The sequence below is a fragment of the Falco punctatus genome (assembly GCF_963210335.1).
Source record: "Falco punctatus genome assembly, chromosome: 2".
Classification (NCBI taxonomy): domain Eukaryota; kingdom Metazoa; phylum Chordata; class Aves; order Falconiformes; family Falconidae; genus Falco; species Falco punctatus.
The window spans coordinates 121275332-121292640 of record NC_137581.1 but is presented as its reverse complement, the minus strand read 5'-3'; the positions used below and the strand labels follow the sequence as shown (position 1 = coordinate 121292640).

The following is a 17309-nucleotide window of genomic DNA, read 5'->3' as shown; positions in this document are numbered from 1 at the left end:
GGCAAATATAAAACAGAGTACCTGCTTGTTAGTATACAGGGGAATACCATAGAACATTTGCAGATATTTATAGAGGTCTGCAGTAGAAGACAAGGTTCAGAGTATACCAAAAGAAGAAAAGGAGAGTTCCAGTGTTCAGCATTAAATTTGTCCTACAGAGGAAGAAAAAATAGTAAAGTAACTGGCTTGTTTATTTAGGATACATGCAGAAGACCAACAAACCTTTGTTTGGTCCCCAGATAAACGTATATTTCTTTTTCTCCTAGCCATATCTGGACTACCAGCTCTTGAGCTATTTAAAAAATAAACTGGACTTGGGTTTGCAATGCCCACTGTGCTATCATTCATCTCCCTAATTAGAATTTTGCCACTACAGCACAGCTTAAAGAGTCCTGACAAGAAAGATGCCTTAAATACCGATAACCACAAAACTTCACTATAGTAATAACAAAGTAAATATAAAATAAAAAGAAGTATAACTTGAAGTAATATAGTAGTTATCTGTATCAGGACACTCTGCATATAACAGAGAAGTTCAGGTTTATTTATGAGCCTCACAGGCACAGAAGTACCCAGGACATTATACTGTAAAATTCTATTATATTAAGTAATATACAATTGGTCAGTGGCAATTATGGATAATAGTACCAATTAGTATTGCAAAAGTGAACTATGAATTAAAAAAAAAAAAAAGCCATAATCCAGCATTGTAAACATTATATACACTGCCTTAAACAAAAATAGTACCTGATGCAGAATTTTTATCTTGCAGTTGTCGTTATCTCCAAAGTAAAGAAAACTAACCCAACATTTCATCAGAAGCACACTGGGAACTCCTCTGATAATTCCTCACTGTCAAGAACCCTCAGTTTGCAAGAAATGCCATTACCAGATTGGACTGGTGGTATTTCTGGGACTCCAGGTGCTTTAGAAATGAATCGTGAAACTACCGGTGTTGCACTAAGAGCTCAGAAGAAAATCTGGATTTTAAATGCTGAGGAATCTCATGGCTGGGGCAGCACAACACACTACCCAGCACAAGTAACTGCAAACACAAGCAAAGTCCTCTCTGTATCACGTGAATAAGGAGAAAGATATGCAGCCCAATAGTGTAGCAACAGGATCCAATATCTGATGTTCGACAGAACTCCTAAGAATCTTCCCTTACATTTTATGGAATTTAAATTACACCAACAGGAAAATGAAATTGTCACAATTTGCTACAAAAGACTGGTCCTTTAGTACTTTGTACCAAAAATGCTTTCTAGCTGCTGATCAAGAAGTGACTGACACAACTCTTTAACAGGCTTGCCATTTAGAGTTAGAAGCAAACACGTTCACAGCAGCAAAAAGGAAGCAGGTGGCAATGTGATAAAAACTAAAATGGAATCCCTCACTGTCTCTACATCACTGTTCGTTTAGCTTCCAAAAGGGATGAGATGTACACCTGAGGACTAGCTCCCTGTGTAGCTAAATCAGATACGGAAGTCATCTTGAAATAGGCAGTCTCTGCACAAGTGATAGTACTGTGGTTTTAAAGGAAAAAAGGAAGTCCAGATTGAAAGCATTGTTCATTACCTAAATAACCATGTTAGTGTTTTGGGTCATGTAGCTCCGCGGAGTACAATAAATGTGAAGTCATTAATCAGTCTTCAAGAAACGAAGAGGAATTCAAACAGGCTTGAAGAACTTTGGCAAGTAAACATTTGCTAAAAAAACCCTAATGTGACCAACTAAGCAACAGATTTTTAGAAAAGAACATTAAGATCACTAAGAGACCCACTCCATGGGAAATAACGTGTAAGCAAGTATTTCACTGCAGTCCTTGTGTGGCTGGACTTCCTCACCTTCCTTTAGTTGAAAGATTCTTCTATTCACCCCCTTTTCTCCCCCTTCCTCCCTTCCCCCACACACACTAAAAACACTAAAACTAAACCCCAGAATTCCTTAGGTTATTCCAAGGAAGTCCTTTAAATACAAACAACTGCATATGCTAATGGTCCCGTTGCATATGAAGCCTATGCCTAGAGTATGTTAAGTAAACATTATAATCATTTTTAAACACATTTTTAATGCTATTTCAAACCTGGGACTTATCTTTGCATGGAAAAATGTTAATGTTGAATTCCAGACTAGATCAGGCATGATTTTCTCCATTCTCCCACACATTTTAAGTGTTGGGAAATTGACGCCTCTGGTTTGAAAAGAGTGCAGTGTAACTTTCTTTATAGGCAAAGCATGTAGAATAAAGTATTGAACTTGGATGTGCTATTGTATCGATATACAGAAAGCCATTACTGAAACTTTCTGTTAAGGCACTTGATTGTAAGTTATTGCTCAGTGTGGAAGATGCATTAATGATAAATATTGATTAATACCTCCGAAGAATAACTGAATAAAACTTAACTCATCTCCATTTCTTGATTTTAAGAATGTTTAGTTGGAATCTGCAAGCTTTGCCGTTAACCTGCAATTACAAGCAGTTGGACAGCTACTAAAAGTTTCCTGTCAAATACCCACTTAGTCCACTTTTTACTGCGAGCAAGTTCTGGCAACAATCTCAAATAGACTTTGGATGGAATTGTCATTGTTGAAAGGAAATTAAATATTTCTTCATGCAGGGACAGTAAAAGAAGCAGAACCTTGAGCACTGATAAAACTGCATTTGTTCAGTGTCATTTTGTAAGGTACTGGTAAGTTACAGCTTATTTTCTGAACAGAGGAAGTAGAAAAATCCTAAAGAAGGCAAGGAAGAACAGGAAAACTATACGCGTTAGATTATTATATATTAACAATCCAAACACTTTAAGTGTCAAGAAAATAGCATCATCCAAACAGTTTAATTTTATTGGAGTCTGGTATAACAGGTTTCCAGGGTGTTGAAAGCATCACATCTACACATCTACAGAAGCACAACCTCAAGATCAATTTGTTGCAAATATTTTCTTTAATTACAATACTGTGCAGTTCAGTTTAAAAAGCTGTACTGAAACAATACAGCATAAGTATTCTTTTTTTTCTGTTAGCTTTGGACCTATGCTGTCGTACTTACTGGCAGCAAAATGTCTAGCTTAAATAACTGTTTTAAATATATTCAAATAAAAGAACTTAAGGGTCCATTCTCCGCTATTTTGAAGCCTGCATATTTATTGCTATTGATCCTGTTATTTCTATGGGACTTACTCAACACTTTCAACCATTAGAACAGTTTCATTCAGGAATTTAAACAAAACTTATATTAGCTTTCACTTACTTATCTGCAGTCCTGCAACTTAAAAAGGGAACACTACCGTATGTAATCAGACATGCCAAAGGCTATTACAATAAGCACAGCAATACAGATTTGTAAATATATTAGGCATGTAGGCAAAAATTAGAAGAAAGTATTTACTGTTTTAGAGCACCATAAAAAAATTGCTAAGCTAGTCTGGTATTTGAAAGAGCAAATTAATTCTAAGAGTCCTATAGTTACTCTGATTCATGTTAAACTTAACTAAAAATATACCAAAACTATGATGAAGTCGCTGTGAGAATTTCTATTTAAAATCATGTTTTCAAGTATTACCAGGTACAGATGATGGCATTTCTTGGATGCCAGGTGTTTCAGATCTTGAGGAAATGTGCTGCTTTTCATCAAAAGCTGAAAGAAAATTGGGAGTTAAAATGAGAACTGACTTCAGAGCCAGTATTTGGACAGCAGCTGTTGGGCAGTTCATGACAACACCGATGGGAGATAAGCAAGATGGCAGCAGCTTTAGAGATCAGCTGTGAAATGAGGTTTATGTAACACAAACGCTGAAGCTGTTGTGAAATCAAGCCGGGTCAATTCTGGTATCTCATGCTAGGTAGAGTTCTTCTCACTGATCTTTTTGTTTAAGTACCTATTCTTTGAAATAAAATTGCAACTGCTGGAAAAAAATTGAAGGCAACATATGCTATCAGAGTTCTTTTTGTAGCTCTTTACTTAGTCAGTGTGGCAAACTACTTTTCAGCTTTGATTATACAGAAATGGCTGAGTTGGTGGAGGGGAGTGAGCGGAAGAAGAGAGAAAAAAGCCTAACATCAAGTAGTCTTCAAAGCAATGTGTTTGGTTGAATCTTAGCACTGTCCGCAGCCAATGGAAGTGGTGGCAAGGGATGGAAAAGCTAATGGAATTATATGCTCTTTACCCATCATGCTCCCTCTGGTTTTCATGAAGGGATGAGGTGTGAATTTCAGGCCAGGTCCCTGGGTAGCTAAGATCAAATATGAAAACAATCTTAAAACAGTGAGTGAGATCAGTCTTTAGATAAGGTGATCTTTGGCCCTTTATTAGCAGGTACAAAAGTTCTAAATTTATTTTAGATTTCTTGTATACGCACTTCAAACTGATATTTGTGGTAGCCTACTCCATTCTTTGCCTTGTGAGGTTTGGCATTTTTTTTTGGATACATAACTAATTTTGAGGCATTTACTACCAGGCCAGCTGTCCACATCTGGCTTTAAAATTCTATCCAAAAGCAACAGCTCACAGCAAACTCCTCCTCCCCTACACTTTAGTTCGGATGTCCCAGATAAGTCTTTTAAATAAGGAGCTGCAAATGCCTAATGTTATTTTGATATAGCACACAAGTTGGAAAACGTATACCTCTGGCACGGAAAAAAGCCTGTAGATGACCTCTGACCTCTGCAGATGATCTCTTTAGGCAAAGGCGCAGAGTAAATTAATACCTCAAACTACGAGAAACATTGTTTTGCCTGCACACAAAAGCTCAGTGCTAAGCATCAAAGTTATAAACTAAGTGATAAAATTTCTAAACACACCTGATGCAATGTGGGATACATACTAAATCCAGCTAGCCTGTACTTTTAAAAGTCATGTGGGAATGGTTTACTGCATAACAAAAGCACGTGGTATCAACCTGAAGGAGTATCACAGAATCAGTGAAGTACAGCGTAACAGGTTGGAAGGGGCATCCGTATGCTAGATGTTGAAAAAAAATTCCATCTAATGAACATTCACAGTGCAAACAACCTGAAACAGCGTGAAATTGTATAAAATTTTCAGCTGTAGAAAGAAAGCATTTCATTCACAGAGAGACAGGAAAATTGTCAGACTCATGACTATTATTAATCTGACCACACTATGTACATGTTCTGTAAAATTGAACTGTTGAGGCTTTAGAGTTTATCGTAACACCTGAAATAACAGAGGCTGAAGAGTAAGTTTTCACAACCAGAAGCCAGTAAAAGAAAATACATTTGTGCTGAGAAATTATCATATTAAACATTTAGAAAACATCATAATAATTTACCCAGTTCCACTTTACTCAAGTCAAATGTAACAGGTTGCAAAGGCATTTTCACTGTTACTGTAAAAAACCCAAACCAAAAAAATACCACATTCAGCTTGAACCTGTCAAATCACCCTTTATCACAATAAATATTTCTGCCATCATAATTTTGAAGGAAAAGATTTTAGGGCAACTGCACTGTAGAAATGGAGTATTATGAGTGACAAAGTTCTGTTATTTATTTATTTATTTCTTCAGAATAACTATTCACTGGTGGCTGCTGGTGGTTACACTGATTTCAGGGAATCTGTTGATATGGTGCTTTTGCAAAATCAGGACAGCTGAATCATAGCAGGGCTAAACAGCAATGTAAATCAGTAATTATCCTATGAGGAAATTTATGTTTGACTAAAGTACAAATAAACGATGATAATCCAAGTCATCTCTATTCTTAAAACTTCCAAGAAAATGATAATTTGTGTGTAATTAAATGATAAAAAAAAAAATATAACTGTAACACTCCGCTATTCTGTGTCATGATAATCCTAAAAGCATACTATTTCAATGTCGTTATCCCAAATGCAGCAATACACCACCTTCTTCCTCTAATAATATTAACCCCAAGGTAAAGAAATGTAAATTAACAATACAACCAAAAGTATGAGTACATTTCATGTGAGAATTCCTAACTCTAATAAAATTACATTTTCAAGAAATGTCGTTACCAGATTCTGTTGATTGCATTTCTGGAATAGCAAATGTTGTGGATCCTGAAGAAATAGGTTGTGTTTCATCAGAAGCTGAAAAGAGAATCTGAGTTTTTAAAGTTGTGGTGGCATCAAAGCCACTAAAATACCACAGTACCTAGCTGGCAGAAGCTGTTCTGTAAAAGGAAACAATGAAAAAGAAAAAAAAAAATCAAGACAGTAAATGGCCTGAGTCAGCTATAAGATGACTGACATAAAAAACAAGCCTCTTATGGTATGGATATAACATGAGTAGGGTCAGAGTGGTATTCCCTACCTATTACACTTTCAAGACACAGAATTTGTATCCTTTTGAAAAGCTTAGGTAGTGAATATTTTGAATAAAAACTTAACCTACATGAAAATGCTCACATTAATATACAAATATGTTCTTCAGATATTCAGTCTGAGCAGATTGCTTTCTACTTGCTAATAATAATAAATAGTTGACATGAAAGTATGGCACAAGGAACCTGAGAGAGGCACTTTGTTTAAAGATAATGACTTCAGGTCTTCCCACAGTCCAGCACAGTGACGACGAAGTGGAAACTATAATGCAACTATGCACTATTTACCTATCGCTATACATCCAGTTACGCAATCAGAGAGATGTTGATCAAATCTGGTCTCTGGGAAGCTAACAAAAGAGATACTGAAGCAGTCTTCACACAGGTGGTATCAAAACACTTTCCTCAACACAGTCAACAAATTTGATTTTGCCAAGGGATTGGATTTTCTCAACAACTGCCACAAAGTTTTTGATATAAACAGGATTATTGAGAAAGCCTTGGCAGAAAATTACTTAAAAACATCTTTTTGTTTTTATGACCATATTTGAATGAAACACAAATGCAAAAAAAAAATATATATATATCAGATTCTATCAGATCACTAAGACCACCATTTCCATTAGAAAATTTACGCAACTGGCATGAAAGAAACATGCTCTATTTCTATGGGCAGTGATATATGAAAAAGTGAAGAGTAGGTTCTCTTGATGTTAAGAACACTCATGATTCATTAAAAGTTGAAAGACAGTAAGAAATCTAAATAGCCCAATTCTTTACATCAAGAGAGAATGCTGTGGTAGTTCTGAGACAACATGTCACAGAGAGCAGTAAAGTCACACCTCACTAGCTGCTAAAAGCTTTCCTTCTAATGAAGATGGTTTGATTTGACTGAAATGACCTTGGATAAAAGAGTCTGCAACTTTAAATGGAAACAAAAATACTGCATTGACACAGAGGCAAGATAACTGTCAGTACCACCCACGGAGTATTAACACAGCTGCATCATGTTTGTGTCCAGTGTGAATTCTGCAACAGATAAAAGCTAAGGCTTTTCTAAATATATCTTCAATGAGAAAGTAGAACACTGACCAAAGTTTAACAAATAAGACTAAGGAAAACAAGAACAGTGTATGTATGTTGTATTAAACTAATCTCCAGATGACAAAAAATGTTAATGATCGTTTACCCAATTCCACTTCACTGCTGTCAGATGTAACAGGTTTGAAAGGCACTTGAATAGGTACTGTAATAGAGAAATATGTCATTGTCGTGTGTTAGGATTTTAGAGCACATTGCCTCTTACAAATAGATTGCTAACAAATTCACTTTGTCTGTAGCTATGTTTACTAAGCTGCACTTAACCAATACAGCAACAAATACAAGAAGCTGTCCATTTATAAGTTTTAGAATCATAAAATTGAAAAAATTATCAGCACTGAGCTGGAATGTGTAACTTAAAAGAACCAAAAACATATATAGCTGTCTTACACTGAAGACTTCAATGTCTGATACACCCCTGTTCTGTACTTTGGGCAGTTACTCATTCCTGCACACAGTGGATAACCAACCAAATGGATTTCAGAGCAACTCAGCCACCTGTTTTACCAATACACCAACAAAATAAGAGTACGAAAGCACAAATGAATAGCAAACACAGACCTGAATTAATTTTACATTATTCGAGGCTTTTATTCTACTTTAAACATCCTGACCAAGGAAATACAGCCTTACTATTCTCAAAGCACTTTTCAGTTCATACCACTTAGCACTTTTGAACCCGTGCACTTAAAATTAAGGACCAAATCCTTCCAGAGACTCCTAATATTGTGTCTGTATATTTAGCAAATGTGGAGTACCCACAGTCTTATGTTTTCATGTAATCTGTGCATGTTCAACAATTTACAAATAAAGATATTTCAATCAGGCCATAAGACATGCATCTTTTGACACACAAGCACTGTATAGCACTTACGTAAGTCTATTAAAAAAGAATAATGCTCACTGCTCTTACAATACTGAACACCACTTGTAAACATATCAAGAAGAGATGAAGAATAGCTTAAACTAATTTTTGACTCAGAAGCCAGCTTTGCATATGCTTGCTTTGTTTTCTCAGCATAGTATACTGCAGAATCAAGCCAACTAATTTTAAAGTTGGTCCCCAGAAAAAGAATGATATTTAATATAATAATGTAATAAAATATGACTTGCTTCAATCATCCTAGTGTGAACAGAAACACAGATGGGCCCCCCACAGCAACCCTCTTTTTTTTTTATGACTACATTCTGGGTAAAATCTCATGCTGAAATACAAAAGCACATATTCTGCCCACAAAACTATGTTTTCCATAAATATATGGGGAGAAATAAATGTAAGTTATTAGCAGAAATCACCGTAAAAATAATTTTTAATAACAAAATGCTGTACTGCACTGCGGTCTTTTGACTATTAGAGACAACTTTACGAAGCTGAACCAAATGTTCAACCAGCAAATCTCTTTAAAAGTGCCTCCTAGCTAAAGACAAAACATTCTGTCCCCAAGGGATAACTGTTACACTGACAAACCAAAATCCATCAAAGCTGGACAGTTTCATCTCTCATTTGCTGAATTCTCCCCACTCCCTGCCACTCTGCCCCAAGCCTGCAGGAATGTGATACCACCCTCAAATAGCCAGATCATATCAGGATCACCCACTTGAGGCTAGAACTGCTGGACCCTGGCATTACAAACAACATGAAGCCTTAATAAACAAATGAAAGACCATGGCAGACAAAATTAAAAGGCCAGGACAAATAACAAACATTGGAATAGTGCTACTTCAACATCAAGAAAGATCAAGGATGGGAAATATAACAAATGCCATTTACCAGTCTCTCGCTCTGACATTATTGCAGATGTAGATGTTTGGGGAGTGGAAGTAACATGTAGAAAGTCATTTGAGGCTGGAAAAAAAATTGTGGCTTATTATTAACAAAATACATGAGCCATCACACCTCGGCATCATCTGCAACCATGGACTTGATGTTTTAGTGTGTGAATAATAAAGAACTGAAAAAAAAACATAAAAACATATTCTGCAAAACACGCAAAATTTTAAAAAGAGAAAGGTTAATATGCAAAGATGTGCAAACCCACATAGATATGATGAAAAAATGAAATGGAACATCACAAGTAGAATGGAAAAAAATTCCCATAAGTTTAATAGGAATGTAAGGCTGAAAAAGCACAAGAACACTGGGCTAAGGGAAGCAAACAGAAAGCAAATACACAAGGTGATGATACTGAAAAAAGCCTAATTAAAAAAATCAGCAAAAATATAAGAATGTAAACAGACAACATCACCAGACAGGGAAAGAAATATCCTTACCCCAGCCAAATTTTTAAGTTTTGTTATAATTACAAATACCCGATTTTTCCACTGTAAAAACAAGAAAGCTAACAGAAGTCCTTTAACATTTCTTGCCTTGCATTATTTATTTCCCTCTGAAGTGCATGACATAGCTGATATGAAAGCAAGACTGCTACAGACAGAAGTGCAGTAACATTCCAAGACACTTAATAAGGTTCATTACACTTCAACTCGCACTCAGCTTCACGTCTGCGGGTTTGCCAGCCTGTTCACATAAAGCTTTTGATACCTCATGGGCCAAAAAATACTCCCAGGCTGCAGAACTGGTCTTGTACACCTCCCAGTGTGCAAGATGCTATCGCCACGAGCATCGCCACCCACTGTCGTCACGGGCCATATCCAATGCCATAAGTAAACACGGCCTTTCACGTACGGCCATGCCATCTCTACGCTTGAACTTCACCCCAGTCTAGGCCCAAGAAAAATAACAGTTCGGCTAAAAGCTCAGCATATCTTGGGACAATTCCCATCTTGCAATGTTACCGGATCTGCAAGAAACAGCTTTACCAGATCAGGTCGGCAGCACGGCCAAGCACCAAAGGCTGCCGGTGCTTGAACTTTGAAGAAACGTGCTGAGGTTCACCAGAAGCTGAAAAGAGACATCGTTCTTAAAACCCTAACGTGACCTCAAAAGCAGCAGTAGAGCAGAGCAGGGCACTCCCTCTTCCAGGTGACGGCAATGTAAAGGTGTGGGCAGATGCCAACCAGCCACCTTGAGAGTCAGTGGTGAAGCAACCAAGGGCTGCACCCTTCGACCAGGGAACTTTGGCGGGCAGCTCAACCACGGTGCCAGCCCCCTGTGCCAGCCCCGCTCAGCCCAGACGCAATTTGCCTCCTAAGAACGCTGTCGTATCTGAGTGTGTCAGAGAAAGGAAGACCCGCTACCAAAACACAAAGCAGCAGGGGAATGGCAGCTGAAGGCAAAGTGCAAGAGTGCACCCCCTGCACAAGCCATCCCTCAGTCCCTGCAGAAAATGCCCATCAGCAATGGAAAAAGCATGGGACCGAACAGCAGAATCACAGAGCAAGCGCGGCAAGTGCTTTGGCAAGCAAGCTGCACCAACGGTTCTTCATACTCTCCATGGAAGATGACAAGGATGCCAGGTGGTTTGGGGTGGGAGGCGTGATGGGGAGCAACAGAGAAAGGGGGAAATGGAAAAAGAAAGGCTTTTTCTAGTTACCCGTCAGGGTTTTCTGGGTTGCCAGTGAGGAAGGAGTGGTGGACTTCAGCCTTGGTCTTCGAGTAGCTAAGATCAAACACAAAAACCACCTTCAGGTCCTCAGAGGGGCTATTGTTGCATGACTTGCATCAAGAGAGAGCTATAAACAAGGAGACGTGGCCCTGCTTGGGGCAGGCTTCCACGCCACAGCATCACCCCCATAGCAGCATGACACTACCTCGCAGCTGGCATAGGCAGCCCAAGGTAACAGAGGACACCTAGAAGTGGAACCCCAAAAAAGGCAGCAGAAAGCTTGCAGATGGAGCAATTCCTGACAACGAACTGAAAGGGACCAGCTGCGGTGTGGATCACCTTTTGAGGACACCAAAAACGTCTGAACAGGCTCATGGCTGCAGAGAAAAGCGTTGCCAAAGCCATCAGCGTAGGAAGGGGATCACTGGCTATTTACCCATCACAGTCCTTGTGGTTCCCGGTGAAGCAGGGGAGGCGGATTCCAGGTCCAGTCTCTGGGCTGCTACAGACACACACGGAAATAACCTTGAGATGCCCTCACAGTCTCGCCACAGCAGCACAAGCATCGCTGGTTCACAACACCCCAAAACTCTGCATTTAGGGCAACACACCCCTGCTCCTGGCAATAGCTCCTCACTCAGCGATCAAATCAGCAGCCAACTCTCTTGCCGTGGTTGAAACTAACACAATATTCTTAGAAATTCAGTAGCTAAATGCCTCTCCATCAGCAGAAAAATGGCTATATGTCTACTTCACCAAAACACTCCTTACATTTCCTTGAAAGATGCCCCAAAAGCAGTTGTTGCAAACTGAACATGGGAGCCAAGAGGCACACCTTTGTATTCAGAGATCAACTCTGACCTCAGTTTTCCCTCGAATCAATGAAGTCTTTCATTCTATGGGTCAGAAATCTCAGTCCTTGGCACTAATGAAGCTCAGTGACTCTGCAGGAAAGTGCCTGCAAACAAGTGACAAAAGGCAATTTTTCTGCAGAATCCTACCACATCTTTCAAGTGCTTACACTTCTACAGTCCATCATGCCACTGTACACTAAAAAACAAGGAACTTGATTAAAGTGACTTCCTCATACTCTTATCCCAATTTTGCACAGAGAAAATCCATAATCTAATACATAAAGCAGTGTAAAACCTAGTTTGTGTTAAGTCATTTGCACTGCACATCTTCGCTTGACTCTGAATGTAAGGGAGACAAGATTGTTGGTGACAGTTTTCAACCATGCACAAAGATAAAGTTGGTGGCAATAAGGTAATGGTTTCTAGAGATTTCTGTGGGATTTTTGGATATTCCCAACCTTTGGAAACTGAAATTCTTCTGTTAAGGTCCCTTCCACATGAACCTGTTCTAGTAACATTCAATGACTCACTAACCAAATTAGTATCTGGCATTTTCCCATGGTGAACAGCAGCTAAATCTTTTTCCACACATGAAAAAGCTTTTGCATCCAATGTGCAAAAGAACCAAATTTGACATGTTAGAAGTTATTTAACCATTCCAAATAGCAAGCCTTCATATGTAAACAATCCTACGCAAGAAAACCTGGATGACAACCCCGTAGGACAATCTAGCTAATCGTTCACAAATATAAGAAAAATTTATCTTATCATTCCAACATTTCATTCCAAATTTCTCAAACGTTGCAGTAGATACAACTCTCTCCAGTTACACTTTTATACAGAGCAAGTCAGAAACCCTCCTCCATTTAGCAAAGCATTGCCGTGTCTTTTGAGAGACTGCCTAGATGTCAGGAGAGCTACAATGAAGAGAGAAATCATTACCAGCTGAGGTTAGTGGCATTTCTGGCATGCCAGATGTTGTGGATCTTGAAGAAAGAGGTTTCCTTTCACCTAAATCCAAAAAGATAATCATGCGTTAAAAGGCTTAGTTGCCTCAGAGCAACTATGGGTAGCACAGGACTCAGCAGACAAATGTTACATTGTTAGAATAGAAGCACAGGGAAATTTGCTTGCAAATCAGCTAGGCATTACTGTATCTCCTGAACTGTTAAGCTGGTATGAAATTTAATGTGGAAAGCATGTGACCTAATTATTCATAATAATGAGAATTTTTATTACTACTTAATAATCTTAGCACATAAAGAATTGCAGGTAGTAAGAAAACACCTTGTGATCCAGGAAATACTCAGTGGGCCAGGCAATATAAAGCTAATCAGAACAACCTGATTGCGGAAAAATTATACAGAAATACACGTTAAGCGCTTAATTCCCTTTCAGTTAATTTCTCTCAGCACGGGAAAAAGAACCCCAAATCAAAACAAATCAAAAACTGAGAAAGGCAGGTCCACAGCTGGGAACCTCAATAATGAGAAAACTAAACCCAACCAACTACAGGGGAGCCACCTCTATGCCCCCAATCCCCCATACACAAAGATGAATGATGTGTGCAAATGAGAATCTAGTTAATGGCAGCAGTAAGTGGTATGAATTACTGGGATGGTGACAACTAAAGCAATGCAAAGCTTCCAAAAATAGCAGCAAGGATAAAAATGAAAACAAAATATTTAGAAACTAAATAAAATCATATTATCAATTTTACCCAGTGCTGTTTCTAACAACTGAGGTTCTGTAGTAATTATGGGCCTGGATATTTCCAACTCAGGAGTATCACTAGCTGCAGGAAAACAAACAAAAAAAAGTAAATATACCTGAGAAATAACTTCATGTAAATAAATAAAGGAGGAAGATTTGAGGGAGATAAATTTTACCTTCCATTTCTCTGCAGAGTATTATTTTTTATTATTTATAAAATTAAGCTTATTTTTTCTAAGTATTTAAATACCTTTACTAACTACTTAGCTGAAGATGTTACTCAAGTTTTGCCATGTGTGCAAATGTTCACTAAGATTTTGAAAAACAACATATAGTTTTACATGCATTTGCCTTAAACAGCACCTGAAAAAAACAGCTATACAACTTATAATACATCTTTCCATGAAGTTAAGAATTCTTCAGAAAACTTGGAAAAACTGTGATTTCAGGAGATGGAAGATTCTCAGTACCACTTCATTAAGTCACTCAACTCTATGCAGTTTCCTTGTTTTGGCCCATTTTTTTTCAATCAGATTTGGTCCCAGGTCTCAGGTCCCATATAACAGATTTGGTTCCATATAACAGAATGAACCAACCCGATTTAAAATAATTTCCTAGGATTAGGGTGCTTTATAGAACAGTGCAGCAAAACTGAACTCTTGAAAACTGTATTGGGATTGCCAAGAACCAGTAGGTTATACAGCAGAGAACTTAGTAAAATACAGCTGCATGGCTCAGAGTAAGGTTTTGGGCAATGAACTGCTTTCCTTTCTCCTCCACCTTCCCCACTGCCCTCACCTCTTCAGCACCGCTTGAGCATGAACAAGTATGTGCATAAAAGGCTTAAGCATTCTCACATGTCAAAGGCTACAGGAAAAACACCCTATCTCCAAAGCTAATACCCAAAGTCTAGCTTAGTCAGAAGGGGCTGGCCTGAGATGTGTTTACTTACTTGTTTTAAGACAATACATAGGAAAAATAACAGCAAAATGTATATGGACATTGAAAAACAGATAGAAAGAAAGAGAGAAAGAAAACAATCACAACTGTAACAGTCTTAAGCCTTGCAAAATTTAAATCTCTTCCTGACACACGCATTTGATCAACAGCGCATTATTCAGGCTCTGTGAGCTAGCTGCACTTTTGCTTTAAACCTCTGCTCTGCCAGATCCCAGGATTAAGGCTGCTGTTACAGGATTTGAAAAACTAATATGTAGGGCGAGACCCAACTGTCTGGAATCATCAACATGGAAGCAGTAATAAACTTTTCAGCACCAAACAAAGAAACAAAAGGGTATGCTTCTGAAATAACATTACTATAATTTACCAGTGTCTGGTATTTCTGAAGCTGTAAAAGTTTGGGGAGCAGAAGTAACAGCAAGAAAGTCACGTGAAGCTGGAAAATAAAACCAAAAATCATCGCTGTATTGTTTTGAAGTGACAAGAACCATCATGCCACAGCACCATATTCTTTTATGAGCTGAAGAAACTTCTAGGTAACATTTAACATACTACATTCTGCAGAAAGGTAGACTCTGAAATGTACAATAACTAATTAAGTATGACTTGCAAAAAATTTCCAAAAACATGCATTAATGCACAGACACATAATACAGATAATGACCAAACTGTTAGCAGAATTGCACAAATAGAAGTTGTCCTATAGAGCTAAAAAGAAGAAATACAAGGCTGCTGAAAAAAGGAGAACAAATTATGAATAAAAATTAGTGAATTGGGACTGCATGGAATTTTTGTCTAGTATTTCAAGGATCAAGAAGGAGGATATCCTGCTGCTGAAACTGGAGAAGGAAAAAGGATAACAAAGCAGGAACTGTACCAAATTAAACATATAAACTGTCTTTTGTCAGATATGGAAAAGGCTGATAGTTGCAATCCTAGTAAAGGATTTCCTGCAAAATTTAAATTATTTCAAAAGCATATGCATCAGGCATTATACTACTGGCATGCTAAAAAAGTGACATCTTTCCAACTGGCTCTCATCTCACTATTTTTTTTTCCTTTGGATAACTGTCAGTGGCCCCAAGTAAATAATTAGCTCTTACAAACTCACTTATAAAATATGTTTCACTTGTGAGAAGCACATCATAGAAATTTTCTAAGGACCAACTAGCCAGTGTTTGAATCTTCAATGACATGTTTCTGTAGTGCCAGTTTTGAAATCTGGGCACTTAAAATTATATCTATGTTTATACAGAAGAGCTACGTTTTCAAAAGATGCTGAAATTTCCGCAGTTTCCATTCATTTATTAGGACTCATGAGTATTGCAGTAAATCAGGATATTCCACTTATGAAACTCAGGTGTGGATAGGCTTATTTTAATTTAGTATTCACTGTAGGTCGGATTTCATTTTAAAGCTAAGAATTACATGCTGTAGCCAAATATGGAAAAATCTTCAAACTACTAGTTACAAAATGTCATAAAGAAACCTCCTATTTGATACAGTACTGCCATACCTGCAGTTATTCTACATTTATGTCAAACTGAACAAATTATTTAATGAGAGGCACTATGTCTCCTCCAAAAATTCTGTCAAGAGGATTAATCTTATGAGAAATCATTACTAGATCTGCTTGGTTGCACTTCCGTGGTACCAGATGTTTTGGATCCTGAAGAAACAGCCTTTGTTTCCTCAAAAGCTGAAAAAAGAATCTGAGCTTAAAATGCTGAGACACCTGTGAGTTAATGGATTAGCATCAAATAGCTTAGTGAAGGCTGTGCAATTCCAGATGATGCTAATGCAAAGCTAAGCAAGATGGCAGATGGCCTGAAAGTGAGACATGAGACAACTCTGTCATGGCAACAGGAGATGACGGCTTACAATACAGTCTTCTGGCCTTGAAATTTGAGTTCCACATGCCCAAAAGAATTCTTCTCAGTAAGCAATTTTATCTTACTAAATTCTGGAATAAGCGCTGCAGCTATACGAAAAGAAAGAAGCTAATGATGAGATACCACAACACTGTCTTTAAGCAGTTTTTAAGCCATTAACAAATATGTTTGTCAGCTGGTTACACAGACACAGGGATGGTGAATAAGCAGTTCTCTGTGAGTGTTGGTAGCCAAGACTCTAAAGCAGATCTTAAAATTACCATTTGCAGTTCTACGTGATGCTAAAATAACGGAAAAAAATTATGGAACTAATTTGCTGATTACCCGTCTCCATCTCTCTGGTTTCCGCAGAAAGTATAGATACGGATTTCAAGGCTGGACTCTGAGTAGCTAAAAGCAAAAATGAAAAAAAAAATTATGATACTGAGACACTCTCCTTGCAAGTCATACAAAATCTAATTTTAACTGTAACTAGCAGGTTTTTGTTTGGTTTGAATGTCTCTTCTTCGTAATAATTTTTACCCTATTCAAACTTAGGCATGCATTATCTAATCAGACTGAATCTATATTACTGAAGAGGTTTTTCCTCACAGCAAAGCAACCCAAACACAATCCATTTGATCTTCATAGCACTCACAGGTCTGTATAAACTGGTTACTATTACATGTAACTGTTTCAAGAGGACGTGTAATGGGAAAATATTAAAAAAAAAACAGCAGTGCAATGAAGTCAGTAAAATAATCATGGATGTTAGTTAACAGCATCTTTTATCTGTTATGCTGTAATGAAGACTATTACAAAGACCTTATGGTTACTTCACTTCAAAGCATAGATAACATTTCAAAGTATAGATAACCTGGGGTGTGCTCCAACTGAAACAGGGAATCAAGGTGGAATTGGTCATTCTTACCTAAAGGCATTCATGAATAAGTTTCCACCTCATGTAGGTTTTGTGTTACAGTCTTGCTTGTAAGAAA

The 17309-nt window shown here is 37.8% G+C and overlaps 1 protein-coding gene across 1 annotated transcript in view; it reads right to left on the bottom strand.

Annotated features, from left to right (window-relative positions):
• Window positions 1–17309, bottom strand: part of ABI3BP (ABI family member 3 binding protein) — a 157542-nt gene that overhangs the window by 75462 nt on the left and 64771 nt on the right. The window contains exons 13-23 of the mRNA XM_080375959.1: window positions 16657–16722; window positions 14808–14876; window positions 13488–13562; window positions 12710–12778; window positions 11350–11415; window positions 10902–10967; window positions 9179–9253; window positions 7496–7552; window positions 5999–6073; window positions 4170–4235; window positions 3566–3640 (exon numbers count right to left, since the gene is read on the bottom strand). Coding sequence (XP_080232085.1) covers window positions 3566–3640; window positions 4170–4235; window positions 5999–6073; window positions 7496–7552; window positions 9179–9253; window positions 10902–10967; window positions 11350–11415; window positions 12710–12778; window positions 13488–13562; window positions 14808–14876; window positions 16657–16722 — 759 coding nt within the window. The remainder of the gene's footprint in view (window positions 1–3565; window positions 3641–4169; window positions 4236–5998; window positions 6074–7495; window positions 7553–9178; window positions 9254–10901; window positions 10968–11349; window positions 11416–12709; window positions 12779–13487; window positions 13563–14807; window positions 14877–16656; window positions 16723–17309) is intronic.